At 41.5% G+C, this 24492-nt stretch overlaps 1 protein-coding gene and 1 long non-coding RNA gene across 8 annotated transcripts in view; both read left to right on the plus strand.

Annotated features, from left to right (window-relative positions):
• stau1 (staufen double-stranded RNA binding protein 1) overlaps positions 1–14265 on the plus strand; it is a 49087-nt gene extending 34822 nt beyond the window's left edge. For 3 of the 7 annotated variants that reach the window (XM_070896117.1, XM_070896118.1, XM_070896123.1), the window contains 4 exons: positions 6704–7035; positions 9457–9579; positions 9762–9847; positions 10646–11905. In XM_070896117.1, coding sequence (XP_070752218.1) covers positions 6704–7035; positions 9457–9579; positions 9762–9847; positions 10646–10823 — 719 coding nt within the window. In that variant the 3' untranslated portion in view covers positions 10824–11905. Of the gene's footprint in view, positions 1–6703; positions 7036–9456; positions 9580–9761; positions 9848–10645; positions 11907–11947 lie in introns of those variants that run through there. The other 4 variants (XM_070896121.1, XM_070896122.1, XM_070896120.1 and 1 more) reach the window with 3 other exon arrangements.
• A 4497-nt stretch (positions 14266–18762) lies between these two features.
• Positions 18763–22376, plus strand: LOC139277041 (uncharacterized). Its single transcript, XR_011596023.1, has 4 exons — positions 18763–18839; positions 21046–21393; positions 21710–21863; positions 22116–22376. It is a non-coding gene; the product is annotated as an uncharacterized lncRNA (long non-coding RNA).
• The last annotated feature ends 2116 nt before the right edge of the window (positions 22377–24492 follow it).

Consider the following 24492-nt stretch of genomic DNA (forward strand, 5'->3'; position numbering starts at 1 on the left):
CCCACTGCCAACCCTCCATTCCTTCTACTCCAGCTTGTGCATTTACCCCACCCTTCAGTTGCCTAGGCTCCATGCTCTGGAATTCCTTTTCTAAACATTTCTTTCCTACTTTAAGACACTCCTTAAAACTCACTTCTAATTTTGTTTTTTCATTATCCCTCCTAATCTCTTTGCCTGGGGTCTGTTTTATTTTCTTGCACCTTTGCAAAATGTATTGGGTCATTTTTCTGTGATAAATGCAGGAGGTCAAAGTCATTCCCGATAAATATATCATAAGTGAATGTTAAATTGAAACTCCCTGCATTTAATCGTTTCACAGCTGCCTCTGAGGAAAAACCAAAAATTGGCAGAGGGGGCAGGCAGCAGGATGAAGCATTTGGAGATGCAAGCTGCACAGAGGACTGGGAGAGACTAACACATTAGAATAAATAGTTCAAAAGTAGGAGGGATCGGATGGGGGGGGGAAAATGCAAGGTAGCCTAAGGTGGGTTTAGAGTGCATGTGCATAAATGCACAGAGCGTGGTAAATAAGGTTGGTGAGCTACAGGCACAAGTAGCCATGTGGGATTATGGCTGTGGCAATAACTGAGACCTGGCTCAAACCAGGAGAAGAATGGACATTTGATATTCCTGGCCACGAAGCATTCAGGAAAGATGGAAAAGGGAAGAGAGGGGGTGGCAATATTGATCAAAAGATACTGTTACAGCACTAGAAAGGGATAATGTACTTGAAGGTTCAAAGACAGAATCTATTTGGTAGAATTAAACTATTATGCTGCTGGGTGTATATTATAGGCCACCAAATAGTAGGAAGGAGATGGAGGAGCAAATTGCAAGATGCAAGAACTATAAAGTCGTGCTAATTGGGAACTTCACTATCCTAATATAGATTGGAAAAATAACAGTGTAAAGGACAAAGAGGGGAAGGAATTCCTGAAATGTAAGAATGTTCTTGATCAGTATGTTTCCAGCCCAATGTGGAAAGAAGCGGTGCTGGTTCTAGTTCTGGGGAATGAAATGGAGTATGTTTCAGTGGGGATTAGTGATCAACATGTTGGGTTTTAGAATAATTATGGAAAAAAAACAAGGAACAACCAAATGTAAAAGATACTGGCAAGGCTCTAATTTCATTGAATTGAAATGGAATGTGGCCCAGCTGAATTGGAATCAATGGTGGGCAGCTAAAACAGTAAATGAGCAACAGCAGACCTTCAAAGGCAATAGTTTGGGTACTGATTAGACACATTCCCACAAAGGGGAAAGGAAGGGCATCCAAAGCTTGAACTCTGTGGATGACTAAAGATATGGTAGCAATAACGGTGAGGCTATCGGCACTCACCATTAAGAAGTAAATTGGGCGGCAACTTCCTGATTTCCGCACATGCACAGTTAAATAAGGAAATCAGGAAGTTGCCGTCAGGAGTTGCCCTGCTTCTCCGGAAGCTTCGTGATAACAGTATCTCGCCGAGTGACTCTGCATTCAAATACATGGAAGGGGGTAAATTTGCAGTACTTACATGATAGATGCCCACGAAACACGGCAAAAAAAAGTTGGGCTTGTTCAAGTGTTTGTGCATTTTTAACTGAGTTAAGTCTTAATTCTTGCTAAACAACCTCTCTGGTACTGAAAATTAACTTTTACAAGTGGTGGAGTCTTATTCCTTCAGATTTTAAACATGATTGGAGATTTTTGAAACTTTTTTTTACTTTTTAGTTTGTCTCATCTCTCAATCCCATTTTTCTTTTCCTATCTTTCTGTACATGATTTGACATTGCATTAAATATTCTAACTTGCACTTCCTGGTTAAGACTCTGCAAGTCTTTGTAAGGATTCTTCAATCTGCTGAAGGAGACACCATTGCTTGCCCTGTTCACACAGGTCCCAGATCCCCTGTAGAGGGCGCCACGCTGTTTTGCCTCACTAATAACTGCAAGTTCCAGTTCAAAAGCCCACAGTCGTGGGTAAGGGTAATGAATGGCTAATGCTGTTTGTTTGCAACTGACCACAAAATCTGGCCCGATGAGATTAAAATGAAACACAAAAAGGAGGCTTATGATAAATGGCATGTTCATTATTCAGCAGAGAACCAAGCAGAATACAGAAAGAACAGCGGAGAACTGTAAAAGGAAATAAGGGGGTCAAAGAGTGTGAAGTTAGATTAGCTGGTAACTTAAAGGAGAACCCAAAATTAATTTATAAATCTCTAAATAGTAATAGTGGGGCTCAATAGGGACCAATCTTGTGGAAGCAGAGTGTATGGTTGAGGAGCTAAATAAGTACTTTGCATCTGTCTTCACTAAAGAAAAAGATGTTGCCAATGTCACAGGTGGAGATAGCAGAGAAATTAGATGGGATAAAAATAGATGGAGGATGTACAAAGTAGAAAAATCACCTGTTCTGGATGGGATGCATCCTATTTGAAGAATAGGGTTGAAGAAAGTAAGGGTGGAAATTGCATAGGCTTTGGCCACCATCTTCGAATCCTCCTTGGTTATGGGAATGGTGCAGACTAGTGGATTGAAAATGTTACACCCCTGTTCAAAAAAAAAGAGGGATAAACCTGGCAACTATAGGTCAGTCAGCCAAAATTCAGTGGTGGGGATACTTTGAGACTAATCCAAGATAAAATTAATTGACACTTGGAAAAATATTGGTTCATAAATGAAAGCCAGCAGAGATTTGTTAAAGGCAAGTAGTGTTCGACCAACTTGATTGAGTTAGAAACATAGAAAATAGGTGCAGGAGTAGGCCATTCGGCCCTTCTAGCCTGCACCGCCATTCAATGAGTTCATGGCTGAACATGCAACTTCAGTACCCCATTCCTGCTTTCTCACCATACCCCTTGATCCCCTTAGTAGTAAGGACTACATCGAACTCCTTTTTGAATATATTTAGTGAATTGGCCTCAACAACTTTCTGTGGTAGAGAATTCCACAGGTTCACCACTCTGGGTGAAGAAGTTCCTCCTCATCTCGGTCTTAAATGGCTTACCCCTTATCCTTAGACTGTGACCCCTGGTTCTGGACTTCGCCAACATTGGGAACATTCTTCCTGCATCTAACCTGTCTAAACCCAGCAGAATTTTAAACGTTTCTATGAGGTCCCCTCATTCTTCTGAACTCCAGTGAATACAAGCCCAGTTGATCCAGTCTTTCTTGATAGGTCAGTCCCGCCATCCCGGGAATCAGTCTAGTGAACCTTCGCTGCACTCTCTCAATAGCAAGAATGTCCTTCCTTAGGTTAGGAGACCAAAACTGTACACAATACTCCAGGTGTGGCCTCACCAATGCCCTGTACAACTGTAGCAACACCTCCCTGCCCCTGTACTCAAATCCCCTCACTATGAAGGCCAACATGCCATTTGCTTTCTTAACCGCCTGCTGTACTTGCATGCCAACCTTCAATGACTGATGTACCATGACACCCAGGTCTCGTTGCACCTCCCCTTTTCCTAATCTGTCACCATTCAGATAATAGTCTGTGTCTCTGTTTTTACCACCAAAGTGGACAACCTCACACACATCCACATTATACTTCATCTGCCATGCATTTTCCCACTCGCCTAACCTATCCAAGTTGCTCTGCAGCCTCATAGCATCCTCCTTGCAGCTCACACTGCCACCTAACTTAGTGTCATCTGCAAATTTGGAGATACTACATTTAATCCCCTCGTCTAAATCATTAATGTACAGTTTAAACAGCTGGGGCCCCCACTAGTCACCGCCTGCCATTCTGAAAAGTATCCATTTACTCCTACTCTGCTTCCTGTCTGACAACCAGTTCTCAATCCATGTCAGCACACTACCCCCAATCCCATGTGCTTTAACTTTGCACATTAATCTCTTTTGTGGGACCTTGTCGAAAGCCTTCTGAAAGTCCAAATATACCATATCAACTGGTTCTCCCTTGTCCACTCTACTGGAAACATCCTCAAAAAATTCCAGAAGATTTGTCAAGCATGATTTCCCTTTCACAAATCCATGCTGACTTCGACCTATCATGTCACCTCTTTCCAAATGTACTGCTATGACATCCTTAATAATTGATTCCATCATCTTACCCACTACCGATGTCAGGCTGACCGGTCTATAATTCCCTGTTTTTTTTCTCTCCCTCCTTTTTTAAAAAGTGGGGTTACATTGGCTACCCTCCACTCGATAGGAACTGATCCAGAGTCAATGGAATGTTGAAAAATGACTGTCAATGCATCCGCTATTTCCAAAGCCACCTCCTTAAGTACTCTGGGATGCAGTCCATCAGGCCCTGGGGATTTATCGGCCTTCAATCCCATTAATTTCCCCAACACAATTTGCCGACTAATAAGGATTTCCCTCAGTTCCTCCTCCTTACTAGACCCTCTGACCCCTCTTGTATCCAGAAGGTTGTTAGTGTCCTCCTTAGTGAATACTGATTCAAAGTACTTGTTCAATTGGTCTGCCATTTCTTTGTTCCCCGTTATGACTTCCCCTCATTCTGACTGCAGGGGACCTACGTTTGTCTTTACTAACCTTTTTCTTTTTACATATCTATAGAAACTTTTGCAATCCGTCTTAATGTTCCCTGCAAGCTTCTTCTCGTACTCCATTTTCCCTGCGCTAATCAAACCCTTTGTCGTCCTCTGCTGAGTTCTAAATTTCTCCCAGTCCCTGGGCTTGCTATTTCTGGCCAATTTGTATGCCACTTCCTTGGCTTTAATACTATCCCTGATTTCCCTTGATAGCCATGGTTGAGCCACCTTCCCTTTTTTATTTTTACGCCAGACAGGAATGTACAATTGTTGTAGTTCGGTCTCTAAATGTCTGCCATTGCCCATCCACAGTCAACCCCTTCACTATCATTCGCCAATCAATCCCAGCCAATTCACGCCTCATACCTTCAAAGTTCTTTGAAGTATCGGAGAGCGTTAATGAGGGTAGTGCGGTTGATGTGTATACAGACTTTCAATAGGCATTTGATAAAGTGCCACAAGAGTTGTTGCCAAAATTGAAGTCAACTATTAAAGGAGCAGTAGCTGCGTGGATAAAAAATTGGCTATGGCACAGAAAGCAGAGAGTAGTGATGAGCAATTGTTTCTCAGACTGGAAGGAAGTATATAGTGGTGTCCCTCAGGGGTTGGTGTTGGGGGGTATGACTCTTTGTATATAAATGACTTTGGTATACAGGGCATAATTAAAGTTTGCAGATGACACAAAACTCATGTGAAACAGTGAGCAGGGTCGTAACAGACTTTAGGAGAACATAAATAATGGTAAAATGGGCAGACACATGGCAGATGAAATTTAACACATGAAGTGATTCATTTTCCAAGGTAGAATGTGGAGAGGCAATAAGAGCTATTGGTACAATTTTAAAGGGGGTGCAGGAACAGACACCTCTGGGTGTATATACACAAGTCTTTGAAGGTGGCAGGACAAGTTGAGATGGCTGTTAAAGACCTGGATCCTTGGCCTTGTAAATAGAGGGAAAGAGTACAAAAGCAAGGAAGTTGTGCTAAACCTTTATAAAACACTGGTTATGTCCCAGCTGGAGAATTGTGAATAATTCTGGGCTCCACACTTTAGGAACGATGTCGAAGCATTGGAGAGGGTGCAGAGGAGATTTATTAGAATCGTACCAGCGTTGAAGGACTTGTCATTGTGGAGAGATTGGAGAAACCGGTGGTCTCCTTGGAGCAGAGTAGGTTAAGAGGAGAATTGATAGAGGTGTTCAAAATCATGAAGGGTTATGGTAGAGTAAAGAGAAACTGTTTCTAGTGGCATAAGGGTGAATAACCAGAGGACATATATTTAAAGCAATTGGCAAAAGAACCAGAGGTGACACGAGAAGAAATTTGTTCAGACAGAATTGTAATGTACTGCCTGAAAGTGTGGTGAATGCAGATTCAATAATAACTTTCAAAAGGGAATTGGATAAATATTTGAAGGTGGGAAATAATAGGGCTGTGGGGGGTAGAGCAGGAGAGTGGGATTAATTGGATAGCTTTCAAAGAGCCCACTCAAGCCTCTTTCTGCGCTGTATCATTCTGTGATTCCAGGATATATTGATAGAAGCAGCAGCATTTAATTTCTTTTGTACAGGGGTAAATGCTCACTTAATTCTTGACTATTAAATTTGACATTGAACATGACTAAGCTAAGCTGAGGTGTTTTTAATTTGCTGCAGTTTGAGGAAGATGATTACTTTATCTGCAATTCACTGACTGAGAAATTGGAACTTTTTTTTTTTAAAGCAGTAGTCTGAACTGGTATGTTATAGGGAAAGAGCAGACTGATTTGAATTAATATTGCATGGGATCCAATGGGTTCCATGCTGCCTGGGGTCGGGGGGGAGGTGGGTGGGGAGGCGAAGGGAATGGAATGATCAGTGTAGTGCTATGGGCTCAGATTCAATTGTGGAGGAATTGATATCGAGTAATGTTGGGGATTGGTGGTGTGTAAAGTTTCTGTTTTTTTTTAAAAAAAAAAGCACGTGTGGATCAGAGTCTGTGATGACAGTAGTTTGCACATGTAATATGAAAGGAACAGACTCCAGTTGGGCAAGCGTTCTTTATTATGTCAACAATAAGTTGTGCAAGATTCCAAAGATTCAACTGAAAAGAATTGTGTGTATGTCTGAGGATTCTGTAACAAACTGCTTTTGTGCTATAGTTGCAGTATTTTCAAGTAATAAAACAAATTTTAATTTAATTGTACTACTTTTCAGTTAAAGATGGGAACGTACGTCTAGAAGATGAGTTTCGGATGCCTTATCCCAGCCACCAGCAACTGCCTGCTGGAATCCTTCCCATGGTTCCTGAGGTAGCACAGGCTGTTGGAGTCAATCAAGGGCATCATACCAAAGATTTCAACAGGCCCGTCCCAAATCCGGCCATGGCCACAGTCACTGCAATGATCGCAAGAGAACTCCTATATGGCGGAACATCCTTAACTGCTGAAACTATTTTGAAAAATAACCCTGCAGCCCGCAAGCCACAAAGCACCCTTACCAGACCTTCAGAACAGTTGGATTTTCTGGCTAGTGTTCAAGGATTACAGGTATAATAATGAATCTGTCTTGGATAGTCTGAAAAGTTATCCAAGTATTTAACGGTGAACAGTTTAAGAACATAAGAAATAGGAGCAGGAGTAGACCATTTGGCCCCTCGAGCATGCTCCGCCATTTAATAAGATCATGACTGATCTGATCATGGACTCCGCTCCACTTCCCTGTCCGCTCCCCATAACCCTTTCTCAAATCGCTGGGAAAATACCACCAATGATCTTTCCGCAAGATCCTGCAAATCCCCTGGGAGGACAGATGCATCAACGTTGGTGTCCTCCACCAGGCCAACATCCCCAGCATTGAAGCACTGACCACACTCGATCAGCTCCGCTGGGCAGGCCACATTGTTCGCATACCTGACGCAGATTCCCAAAGAAAGCAAGCTCTCTACTCTGAACTTCTTCATGGGAAACGAACCAAAGTTGGGTAGAGGAAACGTTTCAAGGACACCCTCAAAGCCTCCTTGATAAAATGCAACATCCCCACCGACACCTGGGAGTTCCTGGCCAAAGACTGCCCCAATTGGAGGAAGTGCATCCGGGAGGGCGCTGAGCACCAAGTCTCATCGCCGAGAGCATGCAGAAATCAAGTGCAGGCAGTGGAAAGAGTGTGCGACAAACTAGTCCCACCTACCCTTTCCCTCAACGACTGTCTGTCCCACCTGTGACGGGGACTGTGGGTCTCGTATTGGACTGTTCAGTCACCTAAGAACTCATTTTTAGAGTGGAAGCAAGTCTTCCTTGATTCCGAGGGGCTGCCTATGATGATTATTCCCTTATCATTCAAATCTGTCTATCTCCACCTTAAATATATTCAATGACCCAGTCTCCACAGGTCTCTGGGGCAGAGAATTCTACAGATTTACAATGCTCAGAGAAGAAATTCCTCCTCATCAGTTTTAAATGGTTGGCCCCTTATTCTGAGACTATGCCCTCTAGTTCTACTTGCCGCCATGAGTGAAAATATCATCTCTGCATCCACCTTGTCGAGCCCCTTCATTATCTTGTATGTTTCGATACGATCACTTCTCATCCTTCTGAACTCCAGCAATGTTTGCTAGACTCCAGAAATAGCAATTTAAAAAAAATAAATAAAAGCACCATAAAATTTGTCATTTTTGTAATTGAGATGAGAAGTGCATGTATCTCGCCAAAACATTGCTTTCTCTGCTATATCATTAGGTGGCTTTATTACTGGTATAATTCAAAATAGTGTAGTACTAACACAGTTCATCTTTAGGTGAGTAATGTTGAACTTGGCCATGCAAAAGGATGTAGTGAATTCTCTTATCAAGTACTTCTGCATTTGTTTTGTGGTGGTTATCAAACTTTGCAAGTGTAGTTTGAAGCACAGCTAACATTATAAGCACCATTACATCTTGTGATTTTGCTAGCAAAAATTAAAGTATTTGAAATAAGACAAATGAACAGCACTCCTTCCTTTAAAGGTGTTGACTTATGCAGTGGTACAATTTTCACTGGTACCAGCAGCCTTCTGATATCTCATCCAAATGGTGATAACATGCAATCCTAGATGCTGAACCAAGACCTGACCCCTCCTTTGAATCGACTATATGAGGTGGTGAATGTCAAGTCAATATGTCTCAAATCCTGTCCAGTACAGGTGCAACGTCCCAAATCCAGAACTCCAAAATTGTCCGAAAACCAGACATTTTGCGCATAGCTGATAGTCGTCCGGAAGTATTGGCTGACAACTGGACATTTTTGAGGATTCTGGCCGATTTTTGGGTTTCTGGATTTCAGACAAAATCAAGTCTGAAATCCGGAATCCTTGACTGAATCTGTGTCAGATTTCCAGTTTCGCCAGATTTCTGATCTCGAGGCTCAAAACCTAGCACGGGTTTGGTCGAGGATTCCACATTGCAGACTATTGATTTTCTTGTCTGAAATTTGGGGAAACCCAAAAACCGACATGGATTTGGCTCCAAGGATTCCGTATTTCAGACGTTTTACATGTATAGTTCATTGGCTAGCTACCAGCAGCAAGGAGATGCTTTCTTCCTTCCCCCCCCCCCCCCCCCCAAAAAAACTCCATGCCCCTGCTAGGATGCCCGAGATCGACACAGCATTACGCTTCAGGCTTTTTGAATCTAGCTCAGTCGCACATCAGGCTGTGCATTAACTTTCTCAATCATTGTGGAAAGCCCTTTGTAAGTACTTCTGACTTTTAAAGTTTTGAGATTTGCTTGTATTCTGCAATGTTTGTTTATTCAAGTCTGCTCAATTTATTTAATAGCTGCTTCAAATTTGACTTCTGCACCATTCAATCACTGACATTTTGGCTTGGCCCAACCCAGTGTGCAGCCTTTGTATCTTGAAACTCCTAAAAGATAATTTGAATGTGACTGCTTGTCACTTTTGTAAGAGTTAGCCATGTGATTCATCTCTTTCCAGGTTGAATATAAAGACTTTCCAAAAAACAATAAAAATGAGTATGTGTCGCTGATAAACTGTTCATCCCAACCTCCTCTGATCAGTCATGGAATCGGAAAAGATGTTGAGTCCTGTCATGATATGGTAAAGGATATTTCATGATTTTCAGAACCTTGGTTTTGTGTAATATTCCACTGCTTATTTAGTTGAGTGATCTTTCAGCCAAATTAGGAATTGCCTGTCAGACTTCTTTTCTAAGACCAATATAAGGAAAGTCTACTTTTTATTTTACTGAGGCAGTAAATATTTTTCTTTTCCCTTTCCAGGCTGCTCTTAATATCTTAAAATTGTTGTCTGAGCTGGACCAACAAAATGTAGAAATATCAAGAACAGGAAATGGACCAATTGCTGTGTAAGTATAAGCTGTGCTGCTCGTCTTTCTGATTTGAGATTGTGGCATAGGGATTAAAGTGAGATGAAAGGGGAAGCTTCTTTTGTTGCTCTGGTATATAAATGGTAATGGAGAAAAGAATAGGACTTGTGAAAGTCAAATCTCTAGGACCTCATGGTTTCTACTCCCATGTTGTTAAAATAATTGAGGAAATTTCCAAAGCGCTCTAGATTCAGGGATTGTGAAGTTGCAAATGTCACTCCATTATTAAGGTGGAATGGGGAAACCAGGTAACTACAGACCTGTCAGTTTAACATCAATTGTGGTGGTTAGTGAAATCGGTCCTCAAATGTAGTAAAATGAGGACGACCAGCCAATGTTGAAACAGTCAGGCCTCATTAGTGTTTCGCTTAGTTGAATACCCAACTAAAACAGCTGGGCAGTTGGCAGAAAGCAGCTGCCAAAGACCCATGGGAATTTTCTGGCACAAAGTGCTCCGGTCGTGGAATCCTGTTCGGCTGGGGGAGTGGGTAATGCAGGGGCAGGAGAGGCTGATGGTTTCCTTGTGGGTTCTGGAGGAGCATTCCTGCTCCTTCTGTCCCACAAAGAAACTTAAAAATATATGTATTTTTAATTGAGCAGTTACATTGGGCCTCTTCTGGCCATAAAACTGTCCACAACTGAACATAGTACTCCAGATGGGATCTGGCCAATGCTATGTACAACTGAAGCATCATTTCCTTACTTTTAAATGCCACCATTCCAATAGCCTTTTTGATTTGTGTACATGGATACCTAAATCCTTTTGTTCCTCCACAGCTCCAGTACAGATCCCTGGGTAACACCACTTGCTGCATACCACCAATCCGAGAACATTCCTTTATCACTCTTGCCTCCTACCTCCCAACCAATTACTGACCCATGTCACAAGATTACCGCCAATTCAATGCACTCTTATTTTTGCTGCGAATGTGGAACCTTATCAAATGCCATATAGACAATAACCATAGACACTCTCCCATCTGCCATGCTAGTGACAACCTCAAACAATTCAACTTGGTCAGATGTGACCTATCCTATACTAGACTTGGAGGGGATACAACACAAATTCATCAGAATTATGCCAGGGCTTAGAGTTGGAATATGAAGACTGTTTGCATAAACTTGGCTTGTATTTCCTTAATTTTAGATGGTTTGAGGGGTGATCTAATAGAAGTGTTTAAAATAATGATACGATTTGATAGGATGGGTACAGGGAAAGTATTTTCTCTGGTGGGGAAAATCCAGAACAGGAAGGCATAATTTAAAAATTACAGCCTGGCCATTTAGGAGTGAAATCAGTTAGCACTTTTTCACAAATCTTGAACTCTCCCTTTAAAAGCCCATTGAAATGTTCAAGACAGATATAGATTTTTGTTGGGTAAGGGTATCGAGACATGGAGCAAAAACTGGTAAATGGAGATGAGTTACGGATCAGCCATGATCTAATTGAATGGTGGAACAAGCTTGAGGAGCTGAATAGTCTACCCCATTGCTATGTTTCTCTTTGGGCAATCTGAATCCAGCTCTTAAAAGTTGAGCATCCAAACCCCAGAACTGTATACTAATTACGGTAATAAACTTGCTCAGAGGTTGCATGGATAGTTTAAGGGATGGATACATCATACACCAGGAGCAATCTGTTGATATACATGTTTTTCCTTTTTTAATCTGTATTAAACCTGACTGGAGAATGCTTTAAGCACAAAACAAATAGTTTTTACTTGATTTGTGTTACTAAAACTAGACCTCTGGCTACAATTATTTTTTTTGCAAAACAACCTTAATCTCCATTGCATGTACTGAATATGGGAAGAGTGGGGAAGTAGAGTAGATAAGTCCAAGATGGACGTAGCAGACGCATGTTGGGCTAATTGGCCACCACCTATACTGAAATTTTGGATTCTATATGATCAGTTACGTAAACATAAATTGTAATCCCATAAGCATCTTCAGCCTCAAAATTTGTAATTTCTAAATTTAAGTTCTACAACTTTAAATCTGCATTTAGTTTTATGGTAGAAAAAAAATCTTATTTTGCAGAAGCATTTTAATTAAAAACCAACTGATTCTTGTTTTCAGATGTGTGAAACAAGAAATTGATGGCGATTCTCTCATCAAACCGGCTAACTCAAACACTTTAGGACAAACACTGGATGTCACTGACTGAAAGCCTTTTATTGACCCAAAGCTCCAAGCACCAGAGAAAATCGGATGCTTCCTGTTCTGTGACATTGTAACTTCTGTTTTAGACAACTACAGTTTAAATCTTGTAGTATCTAAATCAGTAAGTTACTTAACTTTTTAAAATAGTGATGCATTTCAACATTAATTCCGTTTTTTTTTGATGAAGGAAATTTGTTCCTAATTTTTCATTGGAACCTTGTTCACACCAACATCCAGCAGCAAAAAGTTAGAATTTCTGTTGATGCCTCTCCAATAGTACATTACATGATGATTGAAAGATTGTTAAACAAAATCAGGGTCATATCCAACATATGTAGTTCGTGATTTGGTACCTGTTTGAATTGGCCATTAGTAACATAAACCGTTTTGGTTTGACAAAACTTGGTGCTAATTTAAAAAGTAGTGTCTGCATTTTCATAATTGTATATTCAAAAATGTAATTTGAAACTCCAAATTGAGTCCAGTTTGAATAGGTTATAAAGACTTTGTTATTTTTCACCCTTGAAAGATGGTATCAAGTAGAATGCTCAGTCTTCTAGATTAAGTTTGCATTTTTCTTAATCTGAAAGACTTTTTTAATTTGGTAATTGTGAAGAAATTCGCTTTTGTTTTTATATTAAACTTGGTTTATACAAAACATAAATGAGTAATTTTCAACGGTGCACGAATTATATTGTTGGATATGATCTGTTACATAGCTAATAGCAGAAATTGCAGATTACTGTACATCTCGGTGTAGGGTAAAATGTAAGCTGTTGTGTTGTACTTTAATGCTTTGATGTAATGTTCCATGTGATGTACACAAAGTGTGTACAGTAAACATTTTGCTTATCGTCCAAGTAAAGCACGAAACCCTTGCCAACTACGTCATAAAATTGTTACTTTACTTTTGGACTTTTTTTTTTCCCTCCCCATGTACTGTACCTATGGAATGGAGAAGTAAAAATTGGTGTTTGTGCAAAAGTACTGGTGGCTTTTTTTGGCATAACACATTTTATCCATGTGAAGCTGAGTTAAAGGAGTTGTAAACCAGTCAAAATGTTAACTTTGATTTACAATCTGCTTCAACAATTTTAAAAAATTTTTTGAAGATAAGAAATTGTATTAGTTATGATTTTTCTCCCAACACTATTTTTTGGAATCTTGTTTTCAAACAGATAGGCTATTCCAGGACTTATTTGTGTATCACAATACCCTTCTTTACAAATGTAGAAGGAAAAAAGTTAGCTTGTAAAGTTGTTGGAAAATGCTGTAAATATCCCAGTAATCAACTTTAAATTTAACAAGCTTTTTGGTCTTAAAGAAAGCATTTAACTCCTTTAAGTCATGCTACACAAGCTTTTCCCCATTGTGTGTGGTAGAATAGTTAACCTTTAAATATAAAGGATTTTTTACCTAACAGCATTGGTCTGAAAAATAACATCGTACTTCAAAGTTAGACTTGGATGACTTTGGGCGTCTACAGCAGGTGTTCAGAGTGGTTTAGATTGAAGCTCTGAAAAATTATTCAGATGGGAACTATGGAGCTTTACTGTATTAAAAGTTCTTTTGACTAAAACTTAATTGTTTAAAAACTGTTTTGATTCAAATGTTGGTACAGAGGAGTTTGACACCAAATGGAACTAACTAAGTACAAAGCAATTCTGGTTTTGAAATTGTGGTTAAAAGTTCTAAAAATAACCATGATGCCCACAAACCACTTCTGCGAAAACACGTAAAATTTGGGAGTGGAGTGGGAAGAGAGAAGAAAGACTAGCTGAAAATTGCATTTAGTACAGCCAGAGTTTCTTCCCCACCTAAAGGACAGTGCTATTGCACTTTGATGATTTGGAGCTTTGACATCTATTTTTGCTGGAACAACTACTTTTGCACCCTATTTCAGATCTGGGTAGTTGTACTGTTGTTTCATAAATTTGACTTTACTGAGATGCAATGTACATTCTATTTTCATGAATTAATCTTTAGTAATGTGAGCAATTTACATCTGTAGCTCATGAATGAGAATTACTGCAGTTCTGAATCTACAGTTATATGTTGCTATTTTAAGACTAAATGGGCATAAAACAGAAGTAAGCTGACTCAAACCCACCTCAGTCTCATTGACAAGATCTCCAACTTTAACATCCAATCAAAAGTTTCAGATGTGCCTGCAAAACTGTACAGATTGTAGGATTGAATTTCACCACAGTAAATGCTAATGAAGTTTGTCAAAACTGTTGTATGATCAAGGCTTTAAAATAAGTGGAGCAAAAATATTGCTGTTTCTCGGACTTGCATTTATCATGTTTCTGAAATATTTCCAGTTCTTCACATACAATGAATTGCTTCTGAAGTACACTGACTTTATGTAGGCAAGTACAGCAGATATGTAGGCATTGCAAAATCTGCAACTCCGATGAGATGCATGACCAGTTAATGTATTTTGAAGACCGATCGGATGTCAGTTTCACATCTCATCCAAAGTATGTCATCTCTGCTGCTGCAGCTAAAGTGTCAGCCTAGAGTATGTCCTGATGTAATGGAAGATTCATTTTAGTATTCCCCATGGACAGCATTTATTGGATGATTTCTTTATAAAAAAATAACAGTAAAATAAATGTAATTGCTTTCAAGGGTGGTTGTTCAATAGATTCCAGTATACCAACCAATATAAGGACATCGATACTCATCTGAAAACAATCTTAGCTTGAGTTTATATATGAGGCTTGGGACAGATGGTAGTATAGCTATCTTGTGACATTTGTAAAACACTTCAAAATGACAATTTTACCTGATTTGAAACCTGTACAATGACTCCCTGAAATACTCCCTCATGTACACTATTCAGAATCAACCTTGTTTGAAGGAGCCTACTAAGTACCGACAAGTTTTTTTTCTTTCCCTGCCTGATCTGCAGCTTCATCTCACACATATTGCAGGAATGGTAACTGGTTAGCTTTTGGAACTGAGATGGTTATTCCCAATGTTCTCATTATGGACGTTGCAGGTAATATACATGAGCCATTTGACAATAGGATACTGTTGAGGAAAGCAAGTTGTATTACCTCCATTTAACAGCAAGAAACTTACTTGATCCATCTTTCTCATTTTTAAATGCCCTGTGAAATTATGTACTAATTGCTTAAATATGATTCTATGGTAGCATTCATTGAATGTGTTCTATAAATTAGCTGCCTTTTTGAATTTCTTAAATTAATGTTGATACTGAGCTCACGACATTGGAGAGGAGCGTGGTTGTATATTGATTTAATTTCCGTACCTTGGTTGACAACCAGGAACTTTTATTGCCTCTGTGAATTCTGATGGCAACTGTCCACAGTACTCCCATACCTGCCACAACTAATGGGATACACTGCTACCTAGCTTTCTCAATATTCTAACTCTAATAGACTGCTGGCGCCTCCAAGGAATTTATGTTTGCTTTATACTCAGCTTTTTATTGAATATTGAAGTCAAAACATTGAATGAATGGGCTTCCGAGGTCCAAAGGTGGGCCATGACCTGCCAAAAACTGGCTCCAATGGCGCTTTTTTTTTTGAACAACCAAATGGAGCTCTCTATTTTAATAAAGAAACAAATGACCTTTATCTAGCACCTTGTATAACCTTATAACATCCATAGTGTTTTATTGCCAATGATTACTTTGAAGTATAGTCACTATTGTTTTGTAGGCAAACGTGGCTAATTTGTTTTTTTCATTGCCCATCCCTATTTGCCTTTTGAGAACATGGTGGTGCACCTCCTTCTTGAAATGCTGCAGCCTATAAGGTGACCGTACTCCCACCATGCTGTTAAGAGTCAGGATTTTGACCCAGCAACGATGAAGGAAAGGCAATATATTTCCAAGTTGGGATGGTGTGTGACTGGGAGGGGAACTTGGAGATGGTGGATTGCCATGCACCTGCTGCCCATGTCCTTCTAGGTGGTAGAGGTTATGGGATTGGGAGGTGCTGCTGAAGAAGCCTGGCTAATTGTTTCAGTGCATCTGTAGATGTGTCGGTGGTGATGGGAGTGGATGTTTAAGGTGGTGGATGGAGTGCTAATCAAGCAGACTACTGGATAGTGTTGAGCTTCCTGTTCCAGTTGCACTCAACCAGGCAAGTGGAGAGTATTCGATCATGTTCCTGACGTGTGCCTTGTAAGTGGTGGAGAGCCAGGTGAGTCACGTGCCGCAGAATACCCAGCCTATGACTTGCTCTAGTAGCCATGGCATTTATGTGGCTGGTCCAGGTGAATTTCTGGTCAATGATGACCCCCTCTTTCCTTTCTCTTTCTTCTCCTCTCCCACCAACCCCTCCCAGGATAATGATTAATACAGCGCTTCTAACTTTGGACTGTAGGCATATGGAACCACTTGACCCAAAGAACTTGGAGAAATTGAGATTTTCCATGTCTCGCTGACCATTTATGTTCAACCTGTTTGGGGAAACTGGCATATTTTCTGATGAGTAGAATGTAATTATGTGAATAGTCATGTTTGCATTGACCATATGTATTTCTATTATGTTTGCCATTCATGTTATAAATAAATCTCATCAGCAGATAATTTTTAAAAATGTGTTCTTGAAATGTAGTTGACACTGACACAGCTGCATTTAGTGCCTATCCCCTGTTGCCTTGCGAAGGTTGTAGTGGGTACCTTCCTGAACTGCTGCAGTCCTTGTAGTGATGGTGTACCTTGAACGGTGCTGGGTGAGAAATTCCAGAAAGTGACCCAGTGACAACAAAGGAACTGAGATTTATAGGTCCAAATCAAGATAATATATGACTTGGAGGTGATTGTGTTCTTGACTGGATGTGATCGGGCTACAAAGCTTTCCTCTCATCCATTAGTTATGGGACCACTTAGCAATGTTAATAGCCTGCTGCTTTCAAAGTTTAGTATGTATGTTGGCCTGTGTTGTAGCTTCACTACATTAGTACCTCCTAAGGAATGCTTCTGGCACGCCTTTCTATAGTCCCCATTGAACCAAGGAGTGAGAAATGTTCCAGGCCATGAGGTTACAAAGTGTGATGGAATACAATTCTGCCGCTTCCCCACAACATCTTGTGGATGTTTAAATTATGGGCTGCTGGATCCTTAGTCTGTTCACTTTGCATGGCGGTAGTCCCGTACTGGACAATGGAGATTGTTTTCAATGTGAACATGAGACTGTCTTCAAGGTCTGCGCGGTGGTCATTCCTACTAATGCTATTGTGGACTGACATTTCTGCAACAGATAGGATTGTGAGTATGAGGTCAAGTATGTATTGGTTGCCTCATCAATTGATGTGGGCCCAGTCTGGCAACTATGTGCTTCAGGACTCTAGTCCAATCTTTGGTATTACTAAGCTACATTTAGTAGTTGATATTTAAGTCCCATAACCATAGTATATTCTGTGCCATTGGTCCCCTTGGAACTTCTTCCAAGTGATGTTCAACTTGGAGTACTGATTCCTTAATTGAATGGGTAATCTATCCTTCTGATGGAACAGGAAATACCCAGTGATGGGTCGATGGAGGAAGCTGGGAGGTTGGCGGATAGTAATGATTCTGAGAGTATGACGATGTATTGGGCTGTTCAGTCACTTAAGAACTACTTTTTTTTTGGAGTGGAAGCAAGTCTTCCTCTTTTGACAGACTATGATTTGATTAGTCTCCTAATTTGAATACCAGTCCTTTTACTCTTAGTGAGAAGGAATTTGTAGGGTTAACTGGGCTAGCATTTTCTAACTCGTATGATGCCTGTGTCATTACTGGCCATATTTATTTTTCTGGTGCTATTCTCTCAATGTCCAGATTTGCTGAATTCAGTGTTGCAATTTTGCAGGGCTATGGGGAAAGAGCAGGGAGATGGGACTAAGTGGATAGCTTTTTCAAAGACCTGCCACAGGCATGATTGGCTGAATAATCGACCCCCTCTGCTGTATGATTCTACGATTATAACTTGATGTTGTGGGATCTGAACTCAACCTCTGGATTGTTAGCACAAGCCTACTGTACCCAAATTTCCATCTGTACTAAAAGCCCCATTGGAAAAAAACTTACTAAAAGTTGATTTAAGAACATTATTGAAGATTTCACCATTCCCTTCCTTATAGCTTTGCTCCACGAGAAAAAGAAATAAGTACTCACTCGACAAAAGGGCACCAAACAAAGAATGCAGAAGGCCTCACTGGGCTCAACATGTGCTATTTGGTGGACTATAATCTCAGAATTTCACTCAGTGACAATGACTACCATGAACTTTCACCCAGTGAAAGCATGGAGGAGTTCCCAATATGAATTTAGCATTAAAATATACTCTCATGGGCTAGTACAACCAGGAAAAGTGTGGTTGCATGGAGCACCTCATGTAACTCCCAGGAGATCAAGAGTCACTTCTATGATTAATGTAGTCATTGGTGATCCTGCCACAAATCACTGCTGAGGTTAATAGCACTGCAATTTCCAACTAAAGTACTTACTCAGATGATCAATTATAGCATTGAGCTCACATGGGGCATAACACCATCTCATGCAACTGCTAGGATCCATAAGCTACTGATATCACTTCTGAGATTGAGAATAATACCGCCACCATTATATACACACACTTGTAGTACTGAGTGTGCTAGCAATCAGCTCACCAAAAGCAACTATTAACATTAATAAATCCTTACAAAGAAAAGTACAACGATCCCGCAAATCCTTAATTTAGCAGTATTGGTTATTTTCAATTAACAATTTCAGGCATCAAGACATGGAGCTCCTGGAAGATTGAACTTCATAGGTGAAGTGATGGTCTGGTCTGTTCACATTTGCACAGTAAGTGACATTTTCAAAGGGCGCAAAAACCTGTAGTGGCTACATAGTGGTAATCACTGCATGCAAATCCCATCTCCTTTCCCTTTAAAGTGATGCCTTGAATATACGAGGTGTGTGGCGGTAGAGCAAAATGGGTGCTTGTGAATCAGCCCAATTTTCCTTTCCATTGATTTCAATGTGATACTGCAGTTGTGAGTCGGCAGCACGCCATCTCATCAATCGAGGCAAACTCTTAAAAATCATGAGATTTGATACAGAAATTGAGATGCTATTTTTTCAAACATAAACCAATATAGATTGACAGTTTGTTTAGAAATCTCATTAGTGGTTTATTTAATCTAATAGGCTACAGCTTTTTACAAAAAATATATTGCCGTAACTGAAAATGGGTTCGATCCTTGGCCTATGCTCAACTACCAGATCTGAAATAAGGTGGCCGTCTCTAATCCCGTTTCCTCTTCTCTCAATACCAAACCCCAACATGGGTTATGGCCTTGCTGTAGAACCAGAGACTGGCAAGTCTCTCTTTCTGCTCTCCTCTCTTTCTCTCCCCTCCCCCCCCCCCCCCCCACCCTCTTTAAGCCCACTCTCCATCTCAGCCACCAATTAATGGGGGGGGGGGGAGAATGGTCTCTAGCAGTGTAATCACGATTGGTTTCCAAACGTCACAGGGCGGCTCCCTACGAGGGAAAAGAAGGGTTGAAAGGAAGGCTTGCGACCTCAGCCCACACACTGCCGCATTAACATCACTGATTTTCATGCCCTCAACTCCGTTTTCAAGAAGTTCCAACTTCCTCTATTTTATTTAATAGTTAAAAACAGTGAGTGGGCTTTGTCTATGAACGTAGAAGCAATCAAAATAAAATTTAGCAAAATAAATCCGTATGCGCTAGTGGCCTTGCCCAACCACGTTGCAAATCATAAATGATGTCCAACAGTGAGAACTATGCATTCGTAGTCTGTGTGTGAGATTATTCCAATCGTTTTAATGCACAGGAGCAGAGGTGACTACTGATGAGAAAAACAAACTAGTAATGGCATAAACCAACCTGTGGACCCTTACCCCATCCCCCGCTTTAGAACCCTGATCTGACCCACGTATCCAGGCAGCAGCCAATCACAGGAGGCATGATGAAGATTCATAAAGTAGAAAAAAAATCATGACTTTTGGAAATAAAAACACAAAATGCTAGAAATATTCAGGAGAGAGAAAGAGAGTTACTATTACAGGTCGATGACCCTTCATCAGAACTAACATCAGAACATGACTTTTCAGAGTTGAATCGCAAGATCATGAGTTGAGCTAAATTTTCATTAAGATAGAGCATAAAAACGTTTTGGCAAGTAAAATCAAGGAAAACTCAAATCTGCTTTATAAATACATGAATAGCAAGAGGATAACTAAAGAAAGAGCAGAGCCTATCAGAGACCAAAGAGGTAATCTGTGTGTGGAGGCGGAAGACATGGGTCTGGTTCTTAATGAATACATTGCGTCTGTTTTCAAAAAAGAGAGGAGCGATGCAGCCATTGCAATCAGGGAGGAGGAGCGTGAAATATTAGATGAAATAAACATAGAAGGAGAGGAAGTATTAAGAGGTTTAGTAGCTTTAAAAATGGATAAATACCCAGGCCCAGATGAAATGTAGAGGCAGAAACCCTCATAGCATTTAAAAAGTACTTGGATGTACACGTTAAGTGCCATAACCTACAAGGCTACGGACCAAAAGCTGGAAAGTAGGATTAGGCTGGATAGCTCTTTGTCGGCTGGCGCGGACACAATGGGCTAAAATGGCCTCCATCTGTGCTGTAAGTTGTCTCGCGTTGGCATTACTGCCACTGCCTGTTTTGCACTTCTGCCAAAGACCCATTTCATTCCCCTGGGGTCTCTTGAGCATCACTGAATGCTTCGGGGACTGCCCAGAAAGAAAACACATCCATCCTTGGGGCTAGAAATTGGCCAAATAGCGCTATCGATGTTTTTTTGGCACTAATCACGTATAACTTTTTTTTAAAAGCTCAAATAGCATAAAAAAATAAATGCACAAAATTGGCCAAATGCTTTTTGCCGATCGCTATAGCGGTAAAAGTGCGCTGTTTTTTGGGCGCCGAAACTCAATTTCTCGGCAGTCAAAAAAAAACACCCATTCTGCACATATGCAAAAAAAAAAATCCGTTTTTTTCTCCCGATCCTTCTGCCACCTTCCAGGTCACCTGTAGGATGTGCCTGCAGGTGTGAATCAGCCATTTTTGAGAGGAGATTTGAAGATCTGTAGACTTCAGCACAGTTCAGAAACAGTCAATCAAAAATTAAAAATGCAGGGTGATTCAACAAGCAAGAGGGCCAGGAAATTCACTCGATGCAAATGAGGCCCTGATTACTGCTGTAGAAGGCAGATGGGGGAAGATCTCGAGGAAGGGTCGTGGAAAACTACACCCATCTGCGATAATGCATATGCGGAAGAGTGTGGCTGAGCAGGTTTCCTCAGTGGACTCTATCCAGAGGGACCATGTCCAGTGCAGGAAGAGGTGGAATGACTATTGCAGGGTCGTCAGAGTAAGTCATATTTTTATTTATGCACTCCAATTACTTAAGTTGTAAATGTAACTCATGTTGGTATCGCTAGGCTTAGTGTTGCACCTTATTTGCCATGAATGATAGTCATACATTATAAGGACTGCTTTTTGTCATCTTAAAAGATGTTTCTGCACTTCGATGTTTTCCTGATGAACCACGTGCAATTACAAGGGCCATTAAACAGAGCACTGTATTAAATGCACATAGTATGGTATAAGTGCTTTGATGACTATCTGTGTGTGCCACAAGAGCAGAAGGGCCATCTGTTTACAAATTTGTATTGTCATCTTTCCAGGGAAAGTTGTCCCACAACTGCCAAGAGCAGCGGAAAACAGGCGGTGGTCCAGCAGAACTGGTCCCACTCACCCACCTTCAAAGTTGCGTGGCAGGTCTGATATGTGCCTCGCAGAGATCGACTACCTGTGGGGGTGCTGACCCCACGTTGGAGAGTAAGGGCAAGTCCTGCTAAATCCATGGTCTGGGTTGGCTCAATATTATGTACTGTCTGTGGGCTAGGCTTCGGTTTATGCGATGTATTGATCGGCAGACTAGGGTTCAATTAATGCAATGTACTGTCAGTCGTCGACATCAAATGCAGTAGTGGTGGTCTTTCAAATGAGCCTGCGCTATGTGAGTCTACTGATGTCACCCTGCCCCCTCCCTTGCTGCTAACCAGTCGTCTGTTGTTTTCTATTTTGCAGATGTGGATTCCGAGTCATCCAATGACCAGAGTCCCCAGCTTGACTGATGCCATGGTCAAGGACACCGACCTCAGCTCTGCTGAGGAACCTCCACAGGAGGAGGCGCAGGAGGAGAAACAAAGTGCCATTGGGGTGGTGGGACACCACATTCTGTGGTTATTCTGCATCCGAGGCCCCGGATCCCAATGGGTTGCAGCAAAGTCCACGCAGGGCAGAAGCCTGTATGCCGTCTGTGCGGAGGCTGAGTCGCCAAAGCTGCAATGTACTTAACTGTCCTTAAAAACTAAATATAAACTCACAAAATGCAAAAGTATAAAATTTAGCCTTCCTCCAAATGCTTTCATTCACTGAACTGTAGCTCTGATTTTGAAGATGACGCTGTTAGCACCGGTTGCGGCGTGAATCTGACCTGATAAAATGTGCATTTTTGGGGCCTTTTTTTCCGCGGTATTAAAAAATGACGATATCCGCCAATTTTCCATAAACGGCGGTATCGGAGCGTTTGATGCCCAGTGATGTCACTAAAATGGTCCAAAATAAGGGCGGACGGTATTTTTTATCGCCAGCGGTAAACCGCTGGCCAATATTGAAAAATGATGGTAAATTCTTATAGTGCCAAAAGACACCTTTACCGCAAAAAATGGCAGTAAAACAGGCACAAACCTGGCCAATTTCTAACCCAAAGCGTCCCATAAAATATCAGTTGATGGCACCCCTCTCCTACTTATCTAGTGCGTTACCCACCGCTACTCGTAGGCCTCTCCTCTACCTGCTTGGCGGTCAGATTGCAGCACAATCAGAATAAACAGGGCTTGAGTTGAGTATGGTGGAAGGGTGATCCTACTCAGTGTGAAGATTTAGTCTGTGATGAGAACAAAGACAAGGGGAGTGTGTGACCGGTTTAAAGCGATCATGTTTTTCTATGGCTAGGGCATACCTGGGTGATCCTTCTGTATAACCTTACTCAGCTCCTTCTTCAGAAAAAGAAATAAGAAACCATGTTGGCCTGTGCCAGTCACCAGGCTAGATATGATCTTTCTGTGGCCATCTGTGTGTTAGCATTAGCATATTGTTGGCTCCTCTGTTAAAACTGCACGTTACTACCTCTAATATTACCACTTGGGGGGCTGTTGGTGCTGAACATAGTCTGAACTGTGCGGGTTTTTTTTAAATTTCAAAATATACTTTATTCATATAAAAATTTGCACAATACATTCGAAAGCAGTTCAGTACATTTGGATGCGGTCAGCAATTCCATACATTACATTTGAAAACTGACCGCAGTTCCGTTCAATACATTTCTTTGCTTTACATTTCAAGGTACGATCATACAATCCAGGATACATTGTGGTACATTCATCAAGTTACATTACATGTGTCACCATACGGTACACAGTGAGGGTACAGTTACATTTGTTTCCAACGTGCATTAAGCAACAGAACTTGCATTATACATGGCACTACATAGGTGTTTGCAGATCATGGTGCTCTATGTATACAAAAGGTTGCAGCCTGAGGGGAGTTTTATACTGATTCCATCCCCTGGGTTTACTGTGGTGGAAGGGCTTTAAACTGTGGCTCTTCCCCACCGTGCCTTTGCAGCGGCTGCACCAATTTTTAGTGCGTCCCTCAGCACGTAGTCCTGGATCTTGAATTGCGCCAGTCTGCAACACGCAGACATGGACATCTCTTTGCTCTGGAAGACCAGCAAGTTTCGGCAAGACCAAAGTGCCCTCCAGCAGCAGGTGATGTCTGTCTCGGTGTGTGTCCCTGGGAACAGCCCGTAGAGCACAGAGTCATGTTACGGAGCTGCTCGGGATGAACCTCGACAGCAACCACTGCATCTCTTTCCAGACCTGCCTTGCAAAGGCGCAATCTTGAAGGAGGTGGGTGACAGTCTCGTCCGCCCCGTAGCCGATTCGGGGGTGCCGTGCTGCTGAGTCGCCGGCTGTGCATGAACGCTCTGATGGGTAGGGCCCTCCTCACCGCCAACCAAGCTACATCTTGGTGCTTGTGTGAAAGCTCTGGCGATGAGACGTTCTGCCAAACGAGTTCGACAGTCTGTTCAAGGAACCACCCGACAGGGTCCACCCTCTCCTTCTTTCGTAGGGCGTCCAGGGCCTTGCGTGCTGACCACTGTTTTATGGCTTTGTGGTCAAACGGGTTTTTTGTGAAAAGCTTTTTCACGAAGGACAGGTGGACAGGCATGGTCCAGCTGGTGGGGCTGTTTCGCGGCAACATAGCCAGGCCCATCCTTCGCAACACCGGGGACAAGTAGAACCTCAGCACGTAGTGACACTTGGTGTTTGCGAACCGGGGGTCTGCGCACAGCTTGATGCAGCCGCACACAAAGGTGGCCGTCAGGATGAGGGCCACG

The sequence above is a fragment of the Pristiophorus japonicus genome, chromosome 12, assembly GCF_044704955.1.
Source record: "Pristiophorus japonicus isolate sPriJap1 chromosome 12, sPriJap1.hap1, whole genome shotgun sequence".
NCBI classification, from domain to species: domain Eukaryota; kingdom Metazoa; phylum Chordata; class Chondrichthyes; family Pristiophoridae; genus Pristiophorus; species Pristiophorus japonicus.